Here is a 17,526-nt window from a genome sequence, read left to right on the forward strand (position 1 = left end):
TTTATTTAACAGTGAAGCTGACACATGTACCATCCCTTCATGCAGGAAAGTGGACGGACTTGTGTGGTAGGACAGCGAGGGGTCGGGAATCCTCAGCATCTGGATAGCTCAGTTGGTTGCTCCTAGAGGCTAATCTTCCCTTGGTAGAATTATGGACCTGGTGTAGGGCACTTAACTATTGGCTTCGCCTAAACTCGAATCCCCCCAGTTTAATATCCCTAATGCTGCAAGATTGTCACAAGAGTGTCTGGACTAAAATTGTCTATCAAAAACTTCACTCTTGTGGTTTATCACCACAACAGCTACACACTTTGGGTTTTAGTAAAGCAAACAGTCTAATTTGTCAGTGCCTAAATGGTATCGAGTGTCAGAACAACTTGGCCACAATAAGGAATTTTTGCCCATGATATGACTATTTTCTAGGTTCCCGTTTCAACTCTCTGGCACCCTACCTGCATAGATATCTAGCAATTCTAAAATATAGACACATTTTCACTCTCGCAAGATTGAATGTGTTGCCCTCGGCTGTACTGGAGGGACGATTCCAACAGATTCCACACGAAAAACGCTTATGTCCCTGTGGAGATGGCAGTACTGAATCGGTGGCACATGCCCTTCTGGCTTGCACTCTTTATAAAGACTTGAGGAATGAGATTATCACCCCTCTTTTATTGCCCAACCACTGCCACAGTGTCCTTTCTCTTGGCAGATCAAGATGAGCAGATGACAGCAAAGGCTGCAAGGTTTTTAGCTGGGGCAATCAGAATAAGATCCACCATTTGACTATTGATTCAAAACCCTAAAATGTATTTTATATAACTGAGTTTTTATTTCTATTCTTTGTATATTGTATTGTTGTTTTATTGCTATGGCTGATGGCTGACGCAAATAAAGATTCATTCATTCATTCATTCAGCTCAGTTGGTTAGAGTGTGGTGCTGATAACACCAGGGCTGCAGGTTCGATCCCTGTATGGAACAGCTGCATATTCTGGCATCGCTGGGGGTTGGACTAGATGACCCTCAGGGTCCCTTCCAACTCTATGATTCTATGCAGGGAAATGCCATAAAGGGGGGATGGATGTTCTAATTGCGTGTGATGCCCTTATGCTGCCATGTAACTTTGGCAGCTTGTTGGGCAGAACACAGAAGCAAGTCAGCAGTTTCCAGCCTGCCTCTTAAGGGTGTGCATCACCTCTGTGTGAATCCTGAATGACACAGCCAAGCAGAGCAGACTCTCACCTTCCCAAGTCGCATCATCCCATTAACAAGGCATGTCGAGGCGGGTCAGGGAGTCCCCAGCCTTCCAAGCAGCTCTTTCGCCCTGGTTTTTTCTCCAGAAAGTTTAATTCATAACTTCTTTCCCTGCTTTTCTATTCTGAGAAATGAAACTAAATTAACTGAGGAAATGCCCCGTGTTTGAGAGGGGAGGGCTTGGAGAGGAGAAGGGAGATGGAAGAGAAGGAGAAGGAAGAATGTGTGTATTTTGTTTCGATGCTCTACTTTCTATTCACAGTTTTCCCAGTGGATTCAAAACACAGTGATTTGTGGGGAGAAATAAACAAAGTTGCTACTGATGTGGGTTATTGAGCAGGACATAAGAACACAGCAAGAGGCTGCTAGATCTGGTCAGGGGTCAACCTGATGCCTGGAGGGGGGGCAAATTTGGCCTTGCACAGGGCTCTGTAGTGCCCAAGTCCTCCACTGCTACCCACTGAAATCACTTAAGAAGTACAAGATGCTAATGTATCTCAGGTGTGTTCACCCTCCCATATCCAAAATGGGGGGTGGGGACAAAATGGAGGAAGAAACTCAAACAGTCCAATAAGTACTGAGCATGCTCAGTGGGAATGGAATGCCCAGTGTTGAGGGGGGGATGACAACAAGGAAAACTGGGGTGGGTAGAAAGGGGATGGAATAGAGTTTGCTGCAGGGCCCCACTTATTCTCTAGTGCCAATCCAAAATGACACCACCCCTATATAAGAATGAGGTATCATGCGACTCGGGAACCTGAAAACCTGTGTTTTCGTGTATATCTTTATGCCCACCCACTCTGGGAGACCCAAAAGAGCCCAATGAGAACTGACCATGCCCAGTGGGCATGAAATGCCAACCGTATGTTGGGCAGGAGGAAACTGCACTGATAATACAGTTCTCAATTTCCACTCCTCCCTATCTTCAACATTGGCCCCATTGGCCCCATCAAGATTTTCACCCCATTGAACTCCAGCCCTGGCTTGCTGTCCCTCAATTCATGACCTCCACTTATGCTTTCATGGTTGCTGAGAGGTCCTGGCAGAAAACAGTTTCAGTTCCGAATCTTTCCTTTACCTTCTGCTTTTTATCCGGCCAAGCAACATTACTGCACCACCCTGATCCACACCCATTGCAACAATCGCTGAAACAATCTCTGGAATTTCTGTATTTGATGCTCTGCTAAGATCTGCCCTCCACCTGCCTGCTCCACATTCTCCAACCCCCCCCCTCACACTGATTCATCATTGCCCTCTAGGATCTTGGTTGATCTTGCTCCCCCCCCCACCCTTTTGCCTCCAAATCCCTGGAGTGCGCTGTTCCTTTTCTTGAGCTTCTCTCTTCCAACCTCCATCTTGACCCCTTTCAATCGGACCTCTACTCTCTGTGCTCCACTGAAACGGCCCTTGTTAAAAATCACAGGTGATCTTTTCACCGCCTAAGATCTCTGCTCTACTATTATCTTCCTTGAACTCCTTGACTTTTGCCTTTGTGCTAGGGATTGCGGAGAAATGAGTTCAGTTTGCATTTTTTTATGTGAACCCGCCTCATTTGCTCTCTCCAAACCAATATGTGAACTGAAACATGTCAATCCTTTGGAATTTGCACTTCTCTGAATTTTGCAATTTCCTGTAATATAATTTTGCAATTTCTGCTAATACATGCCTTTGAATGATCACTTAAAAGTTCATGTACTAGGCTTAAGTGATCATACAAAGGCATATATCAGCGGAAATCACAAAATTGATACACATTAATTGGCTGGAGAAGTATCTTGCAAAACGTGTAGAAGTGCGAATTTCAAAGGAAGTTTCTATTTGTGCAAATTAGGTAGGCTTGCCCTCAAATGTGAAATGAACTGAATTTCTTCCCCATCTCTAGACCTGGGAGAAGAGCACAGCAACTGCTGCCTTTGCTCTGGGAAGCTACTTTTTGCTTGTTTGCACTAAGCCATGGTTTCACTTTGTGTTGTGTATGAACTGGGCCACTGCATTCTATGAGCAAAGGAAGAACATTCCTTCAGGTGCATGGGGATTAACAGGATTTGAATCTTAATGAAATATAATAGGCCAACCATATTCTTTGTCATAATAAGCATTGCCTTGCCTAGATTGAAACGAATGAAACTAGCTTAACAACTTAGGCAACAGAACCACTGAACCAGGGTGAAATCGTTGTCGGCATCCATCTGTCCCGAGAGACAATGGAGTGTGCCTCCAGGGGGTGAAGTCAAACCATGGTGTTAGCAGAACCAAAGTGACCTCCCCAGGGCGTCTTGGCCTCACTGATGTGATCCAAAGGAAAGCAGAGCAATACATTTGGCATTAGCTGGGCTGCAGGAGTTGCCAGAAGGAGGCATACAAGGCACCATCCAACTGTCTTAGGGACTCCACTCCAGATTTGTGTAGGGTTTACTTCTTCCAAAGATATTCTGCAAGGCAGCAGAGGTTTAGGATGAGACTTTCCCTCCTCCGAGATGAACTGCCTTCCCAGGTTGACAAGCCCCATCTGCCCCTCAGGGTGAAATATGTTTTTGGTTAAAAGTGAATTCTTTTAAATGGTTGCTTTCTGCGTCCCCAGTAGATGGCACTCTGTCCTTCTTAAAACTAGTTTGAAATGTGTTGTTTGATTGCGGTGCTGTGTCCCATAGACCTATGGTCTCTATGCTTGTTTATTTTTCTTGCTCGCTTCCTTTTGTCTCTGTATTTATTTTAAAAACTCATTTATTTACTCAGCGTTCTTCAACAGGGATCCTCCTTTAATTTTGCTTCCATTCCTTCTGTAATCAGATACCCAACATGGTGCCTTCTGGATGTTCATAGAATCGCAGAACTGGAAGGGATCCCGAGGAACATCTAGTCCATCCCTGCAACGCAGGAATCTCAACTAAACCACCCACAGCTTCCATCATCCTTAACTATCCCAGGAACTCCCATTTTCCCTGGCTGGGATTTCAGTAATAGCTGGAGGGCACCATGTTACTAAATCTTGAGGAAGTCTTGTCTTTTCAAACCTTTGTACCAACAATGTTAATAACATTTCTTTTTCTATTTTAATTTACATTTTTATTAGTTTTTACATATATTTTCCAAACAGAACGTATCGTCTCATCTCATCTCATACAACATTTTGGCTATTTTAGCCTGAGACTTCCATCAACCACGTCTAATGATTTTCAAACCTCATCTCTTAATCTTACATTTGATCCTAACTAATAATGCATAGCTTAAAAACCATTCTCATAAATCTTTTCTGCAATATTTTATATAGTTCTCCTTACAAAACTTCTTGACTACAAGAGTAGTCAGTTGTTAATAACATTTCTTACCCTTTTTGTGTGTTTTCAAATGGAGACAAGTTGCCACAGTATTACTGTATGTTCTGAGTATGGTTATTGCTTTTGGGTTCAATTGAGAAAATCACATAGAACTATGAAATATGGCAGTCAGGAACATAGGAAAGCTATTGTATACTGAGTCAGTCTGTTGGTATTGAGCTCAGTGCTGTCTACAGAGCTTGCCAACAGTTCTCCAGGTTCTCAGGCAGAAGTCCTTTTGAATCCTAGCTGTGGATGACAGGAAATGAACCTGGGCCTTTTTGCCAGCCAAACACATGCTCTGCCACTGTTTCATACCTATGGATTTGAATATATGTACAGGCACTGTACATAGATTGGAAATCTGAAGTGTGAGGCTGTTCCTAAAGCACAGCCAGCTGAGATAAAACATGTGACTGACTTGCACGCAAAAATGCCCCCCTCCACCCCAAATTACCAAAAGTCCTGGGAGATTCAAGATACAAGATTTCCTAAAGCATCCTCTGGTCTGATTTTAATGGTTCAGGACAGCAATACCTCATGGACCACCTCTTTCCATATGAACCTCCCCAAACCCCAAGGCCATCTTCTGAGGCCCTTCTTCATGCGCCTCCTCCTCAAGAGGTCCGGAGGGTGGCAACATGAGAACAGGGCCTTCTCTGCAGTGGCTCCCTGTCTGTGGAATGCTCTTCCCAGGAAAGTTCGCCTGGTGCCTTCATTACACACCTTTAGGCACCAGGCAAAAATGTCCCTTTTTAACCAGGCCTTTGGTTGATCTGTTTGACACATACCCTTTTAAAATGTGGCTCTTTTCTGTGTGTGTGTGTGTGTTATTAGGTTGTTTGTTTTATTCTGATTATATATGTTTTGATCTTTTCTGTTTTACTTATTGCATGGCCCAACCACCTGGCTGGGAACAACAGGAGAGGAGGATCTAAGGACAGGGCGGGCATTACTTGGCATGGGAGGTGAGCACACCGGCTGTATTCCTCTTGGAACAATGCCATCCACACTAAGCCACAACCCACCCAATGAAACCACCTGTGATGGAACCTGGAATGACTTGTAAGATAACTCACCATGCAAGCTGAAGCAGAGTTTTTATTGAATCACTCGGCTAGAGAGAAATTTCAAATGCATCTTTGCTTCTGTAACATTTCATGCTTAAGAGAGGAAAGCGGAGATTAGAGAAAAAGTAAACCTAGTAATTGCGTACATTTGCAGAACAAATCGTTGAAGCTTTTCTCTTATATCTTCTCTTCAACTTCCTTAACTTGGGATGAAACCACCTTGCCATCCACGACCTCTTCAACGATGGTTTTGATCTTCCTGGTTTTGTTTGGATCTAAGTAAAACAAAACAGAAGTTTCACGAACCGTTTCACTTTCACATGACCCGTTTCACGTTTGTCAAGCGTTCAGTTTAGCTTGGGATACTTTAAATGAAAGTGCTTGCTCTGGCAGAGTCAGTAAATGAATCCAAGAGGCGAAACATGCTTGTGGGTGCCACAGGAGCTTGGAAAGACAAAGGCTTTGTCCTCCAGGTGGCAGTAAGTAAATTGAGAATATGGCGAGGAGATGTTAGTGCAAGGTCGAAGTATTCAAACTAGCGGTTTATGGCATTTTGAAGGGGCGGAGCCAAATTCCCCCCCAAGGAACGCTTCAAGGGCCAGTGGTGGTGGGCAGGCCAGGGGCAAAAGTGGACAGAGCAATGAATGCCAATTTTGCCTTTGTACAGTAGAGACAGTACAGTCTTTGTACAGATGAGAAGACATCTGAAGGCATCCCTGTTTAGGGCAGCTTTTAATGTTCAATAGGTTATTGTATGTTAGTGTTTTGTTGGAAGCTGCCTAGAGTGGCTGGGGAAACCCAGCCAGATGGGCGGGGTATAAATAATAAATTTATTATTATTATTATTATTATTATTATTATTATTATTATTATTATTATTATCTAGTTCCTGAACACACTGATACCCCCCCACTCTTTATCCCCCATCCTAACAAGCGAAAGTAATGATCACAGTTAAGGGATTTGCTCCAGCCAGGCCAAAAACCCACAAGAAGGGCATGAAGCAAGGCTGATGAGGGCCAGACGGCCATAGTTGCCCCCTGGGGCTTGTGGTTTCCTGCTTCTGCTATATACCATTAGCAAACTCATTTTCCATGTGTGGGTCTTTCATAGCTCCAAACAGCTCCATAAATGGGAGGTAATGCTCTCAGTAAGATCGGGGGACAATCCCCAGGCTTGTAGAAGTACAAAATAACCAGTTTGTCTTATTTATTTATTGCGCATAGTCCCAGACTCCTTCTGGAGAAAAGGCGATTCATAAATGAAATAAATAATGATTTTATATGGGGCTGGGTGGAATATCCTACACGAGCCCAGTAAAGACTGAGCAGGTTTAGTGGCAACAGTCTGATGAGGTGACTAAATGCTGAGGGGAAAATGGAAAAGCTGGGGGTGAGAAAGGGGAATGGAATGGAGTATCCCAGGAAAGGGCATGGCATGGCTGGCTGGCTGGAATCCTGAACCCAAGTAATTGTTATGTATTTTTGGCAGGCCCAAGCTGTGCAACTGCAATCCTAATGTTTGCTCACCGCGAGAGGAATCCACCGACTTAACACTTGCCACGGAAGCACTTTCAAATGACCTGTGGAGAGATGGTAGAAATGTCAGGCTACATCCTTTTGTCAGAATCGGGCACAGTAAAGACAGTAAAGGGTGCGCCCACACTATACCTTGAAAGCACAATTTGAGGTACATTCTTCATCTCAAATAATTTTGGGTTCTGTAGTTTATTCCTCACAGGGTTACAGTTCCCAGGAACCCTTAAAAACCACAACTCCCATAATTCCTTGAGGGAGGAAAATGTGCTTCCAATGTGCTTTATGTAGGTACATTGTATGCTCAGTCTCAGTGTGAGAGAACTGACCCCGCAGTGAGAGAGGTAAATTTGGCAGCCTTCCTACCCAACTTCGCCATCTAGCAGTCGGCGGTAAGTCTCAATCTCCATCTCGAGACGGGCCTTGATATCCAGGAGATGCTGATATTCCACATTTTGCCGCTCCATGTCTGCTCGGACCTGGAAAAGCTGGGATTCCAGGTTTCCAATTTGAAGCTGCATTTGGGCCAGCTGGGCGCAGTAGCCTGCTTCAGTTTCTCCTAGAGTGTCTTCAAGAGATTTTTTCTGTATTGAAAGAAAGAGAGGTGCGTTAGCCCAATACACAAGACATGAAGTGGAAGAATTAGGTTGTATTTTGTCAGATAGTGGGACCCATATGACTCTTGAATGAAAGACACATGGCTCACAAACCTATGTAACTGTGGCCTAGTTGCCTCCTTTGAAGAGAAAAAAGCCAGGTCTAGGAAGGGAGATCAAGAGGGGAGACAAACAGCTGGAAGGAAACGGTCCCGAACCCCCTTCCCTGCCTGTTGCTCTCTTCTGAAAATGCCCACCTCCAAATGCACATGTCTGGAACCCCGCAGAAAGGAAAACTTCTTGAAAAGTTGCATGTAATGTGCTGTTTGGCTCTCAGATACAGATGGACCACTCTGTCTTCTCTCTCTTCCTTATTTTTCAGATCTGAAGCTCAGTATGCTACGTTCCCACACCGCATGGCAATTTTGTTTTCCACTCCCCAAAAGCCCTCGTGAAAATTTGTCGGCATTTTGCATGTACTTCCCCCACCCCAATCTATACTTTTTTTTGCATGCAATTTGCACGTTGTTTCCACAAATATATGCGCTTTAATATGCATGTCCTGCAAGAGATACATTTTGTGCACACAGTTGTGAATATTTGCTTATCTTTTCAGGGGATGCATGTTAGGCAGGTTTGTGTTAATAGGCAAACCGAACCAAATTTCTCCCTCAGGTAGCTTGAAAAATGGTAGGACTTCTAGCTGTTGATTTTGGTACTTGTCAAGTCCTCACTGGCTCATAGTGATATATCATTCAGTCATGGTCACTCTGCCTGTGACTAAGCAACTTTTGCTCCTCTCTAGTCATGTGTCCTATGCCCAGGTTTTTGTCATGACTTCCTGTTTCCCTTTGTTTGTTTTTAATTTAAATTTCCTGATTTATACCCGCCTTCTGGTTCAAATCAGCCCCTCCTCACACATGGCCTATGTTCAAGTCCCAATACAGTGGTACCTCGGGTTAAGTACTTAATTCGTTCCAGAGGTCCGTTCTTTACCTGAAACTGTACTTAACCTGAAGACCACTTTAGCTAATGGGGCCTCCTGCTGCCGCCACGCCGCCGGAGCACGATTTCTGTTCTCATCCTGAAGCAAATTTCTTAACCCGAGGTACTATTTCTGGGTTAGCAGAGTCTGTAACCAGAAGCGTATGTAACCTGAAGCATATGTAACCTGAGGTACCACCGTATTCCTCAACCAGACATCATGCCTCACCAAACCCAGTAGCTGGAGCTGATGGGAGTTGTAGTCTAAAAAAAATCATGAGGGCACCAGATTGGAGAAGGCTGATCTAAGTTTCGACTGGAACAGAGGTGAGAACTATTGCCATAATCTTCACATTAATGCTCTAAGCTAGGCCAGTATCATCATTTTCCCACTCTGCCCGATGGACAGCTTCTGCAGCTACCACCCCCCTTTTCAGCTTGCTAAACCACAGAATCCAGCTCCCCACTGAGACTGGGGCCTGGGTGGATAAAATACTAATCCACCATGCTGTCAGGCTTCAGCCAACACCTCACTTGATGTTTTCCTGCTGGGCCTGGCTTCTGTCTCTGCCAGTGTGAGTCAACTTACCACAAGTTTACTGAATTCACCCATATTTGCAGCCTCTGCCTCCTCTCTCTGCCGTGCCCCATTGTACTGATTTAAAGGTCACGTTCACAAAAGGTAAACATAAGAGACATTAAAGGCCCCAGTGGGTGGATTCCCATACCATAGCGAGTTGCGACTGCAGCTCAATCTCCAGGCTTTGCAACGTACGTCTCAGGTCCGTGATTTCGCTCTTCCCCGACTGGAGCTGCTCGGTGTTTGTAGAGATCTCTCTCTTCAGCTCTCCACTCTGAAACATCAAATGCCGGAATGAGGGGAGAAGGACAGGAAGGGCGCAGTTCACCTTGGAGCACTAGTTTTTGCCATTTGACCTGAGCAAATGGTCTTGTTCCCAAGGCGGTCACCTTTTCGTTGAACCAGGCTTCAGCTTCTTTCCGGTGCTGTTCAGCCACTGCCTCATACTGGGCTCTCATGTCATTCAGGAGTTTGGTCAAGTCAATCCCTGGAGCAGCATCCATCTCCACACTGACTTGCCCCCCAACACTGCCCTGGAGTCCTTGGAGCTCCTGCGAAGACCAAATAGAAACAAGCAGTCTTTATTATTATTATTTTTTAAATGATATTTATTGAAAAAAGAATTTTTTTCTTACAAGCAGTCTTTATTTTATTCATTTGTTCAGCTTAAAAGGTAAAGGGACCCCTGACCATTAGGTCCAGTCGTGGCCGACTCTGGGGTTGCGGCGCTCATCTCGCTTTACTGGTCGAGGGAGCTGGCGTACAGCTTCTGGGTCATGTGGCCAGCATGACTAAGCCGCTTCTTGCAAACCAGAGCAGCGCACAGAAACGCCGTTTACCTTCCCGCCGGAGCAGTACCTATTTATCTACTTACACTTTGACATGCTTTCGAACTGCTAGGTTGGCAGGAGCAGGGACCGAGCAACGGGAGCTCACCCCATCACGGGGATTCAAACTGCCTCATACTGTTAAACTTACTATACTTTTTTTAAAAAAGCAGTTCACCAGCCCTTTTATTAAAACAAACACAAAAGTAGCTCAAAGCGACTTACAGCAACAAATAAATCAAACACACATCAAAACCAGGAGAGGGAGCTATAACTCATTATTTCCAAAGGCAGGACTAATCCATCTGACCCACTGAAGGAGGCCACAGATAATCAAAAGCGAAAGGCCTGGCAGAAATGAAAAGATTTTGCCTGACACTCAAAGGTAAGTAATGATGGCACCAGGTGAGCCTCCCTCTGGAGAGCATCCCATAAGTGCGGAGCCACCACGGAAAAGGCCCGTTCTTGTGTTGCCACCCTCTGGACCTCCCATGCAGGAGACTTGCCAAGAAGAAAATGGTTTGTGCCTGCTCAGATTCTAGAATAATACACCATTCAGGGCAGTGGTTCCTAAACTCCCCCTGCCCTGGACCACTTTTAAATGGTTAAGGGTTTTGGAGGACCAATTCATGATATTTTTGCCTGCCATAGCAGTTAGAATGACTTGTCCTTGATTCTGTATAATTTTTAAACTGAACATTTGAATGTATCTTTTAATATATGTGTGTGTGTGTGTGTGTGTGTGTGTGTGTGTGTGTGTGTGTGTATTACAATAAAAGCAGAAATTAAAAATATAATTAGAACTCAATGTGAGCATTTGATGCAATGGATGTGCCTCTCACTCTGCCTTTCTGGCTGCCAATCCTCTCGGCTCCTTTTAGGTAGCCTTTCCCGGTCACTTCCAGTCCATTCTGCCTCTTAGAATAGCAGAGCAGCCACTGAGCCTGCCATTCACAGTGGCTGCTACTGCCATTCACCCCAGACATGTTGAGGAACACCTGGGTGAAACCTTTGAACTGCTTGTGGTCCAAGGACCACAGTTTGGGAACCCGTCATTTGTGGTTTAAGAAGCTTTCTGATAGGAAGAAGCACTTCACATTCCTTGTGGCATCCAAGTATACCAGAGTTCGACTGCGTTTGCCCCAACACACACATATTTGACAACGGATCCAACCATTAGCCCTAAAACTGCCTATAAGGGCAGATCCACAATGTACATTTGAAGCATTTCCAACACACATTTAAAACATATGGCTCCCCCTATAATAATAATTTGTTATTTATATTCCGCCCATCTGACTGGGTTTCCTCAGCCACTCTGGGCGGCTTCCAACAGAATATTAAAATACAATAGTCTATTAAACATTAAAAGCTTCCCTAAACAGGGCTGTCTTCAGATGTCTTCTAAAAGTCTGGTAGTTGTTTTTCTCTTTGATATCTCTTTGGGAGGGCGTTCCACAGGGCGGGTGCCACTACCGAGAAGGCCCTCTGCCTGGTTCCCTGTAACTTGGCTTCTCGCAGCAGGGGAACCGCCAGAAGGCCCTCGGAGCTGGACCTCAGTGTCCAGGCAGAATGATGGGGGTGGAGACGCTCCTTCAGGTATACAGGACCGAGACCATTTAGGGCTTTAAAGATCAGCACCAACACTTTGAATTGTGCTCGGAAACGTACTGGGAGCCAGTGTAGGTCTTTCAAAACCAGTGTTATGTGGTCTCGGTGGCCGCTCCCAGTCACCAGTCTAGCTGCCGCATTCTGGATTAGTTGCAGTTTCCGGGTCACCTTCAAAGGTAGCCCTACGTGGAGCGCACTGCAGTAGTCCAAGGGAGAGATAACTAGAGTATGCACCACTCTGGCGAGGCAGTCCGTGGGCAGGTAGGGTCTCAGCCTGCGTACCAGATGGAGCTGGTAGACTGGGAACTGTAGTTCCCCTCTCACAGAGCTACCCTTTCCAGCACCACCAATGAACTGTAGAAGTCTTTGTGGGAAGATCTAGGTACATTGAAAATGCTTTAAATTTATGGTGAGGATCTGCCCTAAAGCAAGGGTTGGAGAACAAGATCCAGCAAGCAGACCTGACTCCGGCTTCCCCTTGAAAAATGAAAACAAACAAACAAACAAACTGAAATAATGTAAGTACAACGTGGCCTACCTCCTCATGGTTCTTCTTGAGGTATGCCAGCTCCTCGTTCAGAGTCTCTATCTGCATCTCCAAGTCAGCCCTGGTCAAAGTCAGTTCATCCAGGACTCTGCGGAGACCATTAATGTCGGCCTCGACACTCTGGCGAAGTGCCACTTCATTCTCAAATCTAAGAAGAAATTAGACACAGAGCTCTTTCTGTTAAACAAACGGCATCGTATCAAATGACTTGATGTAGCTGGATCTTTGTGATCTGCACCTGACCTTACTACTATTTACAAATGCAAAAGAGTAGGTACAGATCACATAGCTAAAGAAGATGATAGATTTGGAGCGGGGAGGTGAATATTTCATAAGGAATGGGTGTCTACTTACTTCAGCCTGAAATCATCAGCTGCCAGCCTTGCATTGTCAATTTGAAGAACAACCCGGGCATTTTCGATCGTTGCGTTGATGATCTGGGAAACAAGAAGAACGTTTCTAGAGAATGCAGCTCTGCCCAGACCATTGCTTGTTCATGAGTACTGACGTTTCACTAGTAATTCTAAAATAAATACATGCAGATAAAATGGCACATGGAAATAAAAACATGCCTGCAAAACCACACACAGCAGCTAACTTGGGATGGCAGCCAACTAAGTTTCACTCAGGGTAGACACACTGAAATTAATGAACATGGCATAGACCCCCTCTGCCCTATACATCTAAAGCAGTGGTTTGCAACCTGTGGGTCCCCAGATGTTGTTGGACTACAACTCCCACCATCCCTGAGCTCTGGTCTTGCTAGTTAGGAATGATGGGAGCTGTAGTCCAACAACATCTGGGGACCCACAGGTTGAGAAAGGCTGATCTAAAGCATCATCATACCACTTCAAGCAACTGTGGATTTTCCCAAAGAATCTTGGGAACTGTAGTTAGTTAACTGAGAGAAGTTAGGAGACCTGTCTACCCATTGCGGAGCTACAGTTCCCAGAATGCCTCAACAATCAATGCCTCTTCAGAGGGCATCATTGGCGGAGGAGGGGGAAATTGCTCACCTTGTTCCTGAGATCTTCAATGATAGGGTAGTATCTACTGTAATCTCTACCGGTCCCTGGGCCACCAGCCCCAGGGCCATTTTTCTCGTACCATTCGCGGATCTTGCGTTCCAGTTCAGTGTTGGCTTCTTCCAGCGAACGCACCCTGTCCAGGTAGGCAGCCAGGCGGTCGTTCAGGTTCTGCATGGTTTCCTTTTCAGTACCTGATAGAAGGCTGCTTTCTCCTCCTCCTCCTCCTCCTCCTCCTCCTCCAGCCCCAAAGCCACCTCCAAAGCCAGATCCTAACCCTCCACCGTAGCCCCCTCCTAGCCCTCCACCATAGCCCCCTCCACCATATCCACCACCTAGTCCTCCACCAAACCCACTGCCTCCTCCATATCCTCCTCCTCCTCCATATCCACCACCACTACTGCTACCAAAGTTGAGCAGAGACCCGCCACCAAACCCCCCGAAGCTCCCTGCACTGCTGCTGCTAGACAGCCTGAGAGAGCCTCCTCCGTATCCGCTCCGGGAGGAGAACTGGCGAGGCCCCGAGGATGCTCTGATGGAGAGGGCCATGGCGTTCTAGAAGGACCTTGCTGGGCAGAACCTGCTGAAGGGCTGGCAGAGCAAAGCAGAACAGCCTTAACGTAGGATTGGGCTTTATATATGGAAACAAAGGGAGTGTTTGATTGCAGAAGTCCACACCTCCTTAGGCAACATACTTTCATCTCATTGCCCATTTAATTATCTCCTGGCCAAGCTGGATGATGTGTGCAAACCCAAATTGTCTGCTGGTGTGGAAACGCAGCGCCCTCCAGATATTTGCTCTGCTAACAGGGGCGGATTTGGGTGGAGTGGAGTCAAAACTCCGAAACAGTCCATGTGGTGCAGCGCTGGCCGGAAATATCTTCTGACTTACTAAGCCTCCCTCCAGTTTCTAAAATCATTTACCTTCATTTCTTCAGCATTCTTGAATCTCAATCTCTCTCTCTCTCTCTCTCTCTCTCTCTCTCTCTCTCTCTCTCTCTCATCTCTCTCATGGCTCTGGATAATAATAATAATAATAATAATAATAATAATAATAATAATAATGCCCCTCCCATCCTTCTTTTCAATGGAGCCCAGGGCAGCTAACACCAACATGTTAAAAGAATACAATTGAAAATAAAATAAAAGCATATTTAAAGCAATTAAAATCATCTGAAAACATTTTAAAATATAAATCCTTTTGGTTTTAAAATATTTTTTAAAAAATATATAAAGTTTTGGTTTAAAAATAAAAGCCCATTTAAATTGCATTGCCTGTATATCACTAGATATATGCAACACAGTACAAATATGATGAGTGGATGGATGGTGTAAATCAAATTCTCTGCTTGCACTAAAGAAACCAACCAATGTGTACTGCAATTTGCTGGTGCTGACAAATCACTATCTTTCTTTTCTTTCCCTGTGTAAATGTGACTGTCTTAATAGACCCTTCCTTTCCCCCCAAGTACAACCCATGCAGCAATTGTGTTGTATTTTGAACATAATGTTTCGTTTCCTTCCCCTAAATAATAGGAACGGGGGAATCAGGATGGGTGGCGTAAGATGAGTGGATTTAATCCCCCGTAATGGTTGCAATGCAATTTCCCTGTCCCCAAGGTGCTATTTGCTACCAATGGGTGTAATAGGGGAGATTTTCATTAGGCCTGCAATGGGGATGAGCATTAACTGCCTACAGGCTGTGATCTCGGCCCTGACCCCCCCCCCCTACAGCCATTACTCAGATACAGGAAACTCAGTGATTGTGTCGGAGATGCCATCTTGAGTTTATCACTTTGCAATGGACCCAAGCCCTGCGGCTTATAGGTGTGGTGCATGTTTGTTTTTGACAGGGATTTCTTATGAATGGTATTGGAGCAAGAAGTCAAGAATCTAAAAGAATTATTTCTCTTTTCTTCTTCTTCTTTTTCATAGAATTGGCTAGTGACTCATGCCTGTGAAACCGAGGAGTGTTTTTTTTGGCTCTTTTGCACGGATCAAGATCATCAAAGCGGGAAGGGTAGTTCCCCCCCCCTCTCCCTCTCCAAAGGACGACTTTATATATTTGTATATTATCCTTTGTTGGGAAACAACAACAGAATCTTCCTGTTTTTGGAGGCCTCCGTGTTTGCCAAAGGGGATGTGTGTTAGCTGACAGGCAATGGATTACTTCATGTATCAAAAAGATAAAAAGGAGCTGGGAGGATAATAAGGAAGCAGTGGTATTGTTTGAGGCAGGTGTCAGGGGCAGCTGCCCTGGGTGCAACCTGGACAAGGCAACAGGGGCATTCTATCCCATCCAATTTTGTGTGGTTAGCCGCTATTAAAATGCTGTCAATTTACCTGTTTGCTCGCTTATAGTCTTTCGATCCTACCTTAGCATGGAAAGAAATGCTCAACGCAGCTGAAAATCAGCAGGTCAGGACCAACAAATAGCATGCGTAATAAACGATAATAAGAAGAGGATTTGACAAATCGAAGGAGGAAAATGCTGATGGCTCCCAATACGTTTCTGAGCACAATTCAAAATGTTGGTGCTGATCTTTAAAGCCCTAAATGGCCTCACCCCCATCGTTCAGCCCTGACACTGAGGTCCAGCTCCAAGGGCCTTCTGGCGGTTCCCTCGCTGTGAGAAGTGAAGTTACAGGGAACCAGGCAGAGGGCCTTCTTGGTAGTGGCACCCGCCCTGTGGAATGTCGTCCCATCAGATGTCAAGGCAATAAACAACTATTTTACTTTTGGCTTTGAATAAACATACACAAACATACTGACTGTTAATATAATAGATAGATAATTTAAGGATCTTTACAATTTTATAATATGCAGAGAACAGCATGCGCTGAAAAATCAGAGAGAGGAGCTGAGGGAAGATGGGGGAGAGGGAGGGGAAAAATTGTGGGGGGGGGGAATGATGAAGATGATATATTGTGATAATTTCTTATGTTGAAATTGTTAATAAAAACTTTTAAAAAACTATTTTACTTTTAAAAAACAACTGAAGGTGGCTCTGTTTAGGGAAGTTTTTAATGTCTGATGCTGCATTGTTTTTAATATTCGGTTGGAAGCCGCCCAGAATGTCTGGGGAAACCCAGCCAGATGGGCGGGGTATAAATAATAAATTGTTGTTGTTGTTGTTGTTGTTGTTGTTGTTTTGATGGGTAGTAGCTACAATACCATTACCTCTACAGTGCAAAAATGTCATGCCTCTTAATGCCACTCACTGGAAAACACAAGTGGGGGGTGCAGATGGGGGGGGGAGAGCACTGTTGCCGTCATGTCCTGCTTGTGAGCTTCCCAATGTGTACAGAAATGCATAAAGTACTGTAAATAGCGTCCATAAAAATACATGTATTTCTGAAAAATAACTCACAATGGCACATTCAGTTGAGGGAAATTGCTTGCAAAAACTGAACGTGTTAATCAAAACTGCCCGCAACAATGTGATTATTGAGAGAAACTGACAGTAATATGCTGAAGAATTTTCTTGAGGATTTTTTTAAATGATCACAGATTGCTGCAGAAATGTGGAGAACTGGATTTAAGATTGAAAAGATGAAAAGCAGAACAGTAATTGATAGATCATTTCTAATCTCCATCCTGGATAAAATTCCTTGTTTTGCCTAGGGCAGGGACAGGGGACATGTGGCCTGCCTGCTGTTGTTTAATTCCCTCTGCCATCGTTCCCGGCCATTGTGGGCAACGGAGAGGGATGACCGCCACAGGGACCATATCTCTGGCCTAAGGGAAGTATTCAGTCCCACACAGAGCTGGGTTTAGGATAAAGAAGCTGGATGTCAGAGAGCAGAACCCAGTGCTGCATGAGCAGACTTCCACTTGAAGAATGAATCTTCCTCCTTCCATCTGCAGCCCCCCCAACTCCCCCAGGCCGGAACCCCATGGAACAGATTTGTGAGCGCAAGCAAAGAGGAAGAAGTCCTGTTGCAAGTGTGGAAGTGTGCTCACATGGGCATCACTAGATACAGGCTGGAGTGCTTTAACTCAACCGGTTAAACTGATAATGTTATGTACTGAGTTGAATAGGATCCAAAATGCAGCAGTCTGATTGGTCCTAGAACAATAGGATTCAGAATGCAGCAGTCGGATTGGTCCTAGAACAATGCAGCAGTATGATTGGTCCACAGGAGCCACCCAATCCAGCTCCAGGTGGAAGTGAATCCACA

General features: G+C 44.9%; 1 protein-coding gene across 1 annotated transcript; it reads right to left on the reverse strand.

Moving 5' to 3' along the window:
* Positions 1 to 5,653: 5,653 nt before the first annotated feature.
* On the reverse strand, positions 5,654 to 14,103 carry LOC309517790 (keratin, type I cytoskeletal 12-like). Its single transcript, XM_082197316.1, has 8 exons — positions 13,337 to 14,103; positions 12,675 to 12,757; positions 12,312 to 12,468; positions 9,725 to 9,886; positions 9,484 to 9,609; positions 7,542 to 7,759; positions 7,170 to 7,222; positions 5,654 to 5,915 (listed from the first exon to the last, which is right to left on the reverse strand). The coding sequence occupies exons 1-8, from the start codon at positions 13,892 to 13,894 to the stop codon at positions 5,818 to 5,820; spliced, it is 1,455 nt and encodes a 484-aa protein (XP_082053442.1). The 5' UTR covers positions 13,895 to 14,103; the 3' UTR covers positions 5,654 to 5,817.
* Between the last annotated feature and the right edge of the window lie 3,423 nt (positions 14,104 to 17,526).

Source organism: Podarcis vaucheri (genome assembly GCF_965113315.1).
Source record: "Podarcis vaucheri genome assembly, chromosome: 13".
Taxonomy (NCBI): Eukaryota; Metazoa; Chordata; class Lepidosauria; order Squamata; family Lacertidae; genus Podarcis; species Podarcis vaucheri.

Excerpts from the sequence above, each read along its gene's own strand:
- LOC309517790 (XM_082197316.1), bottom strand. The coding sequence starts at position 13,894 with ATGGCCCTCTCCATCAGAGCATCCTCGGGGCCTCGCCAGTTCTCCTCC. Across the intron at positions 9,887-12,311 it reads TCAAGAAGAACCATGAGGAG|GAGCTCCAAGGACTCCAGGG; the intron begins GTAGGCCACGTT and ends TGGTCTTCGCAG. Across the intron at positions 7,760-9,483 it reads TGCAGTCGCAACTCGCTATG|AAAAAATCTCTTGAAGACAC; the intron begins GTATGGGAATCC and ends CTTTCAATACAG.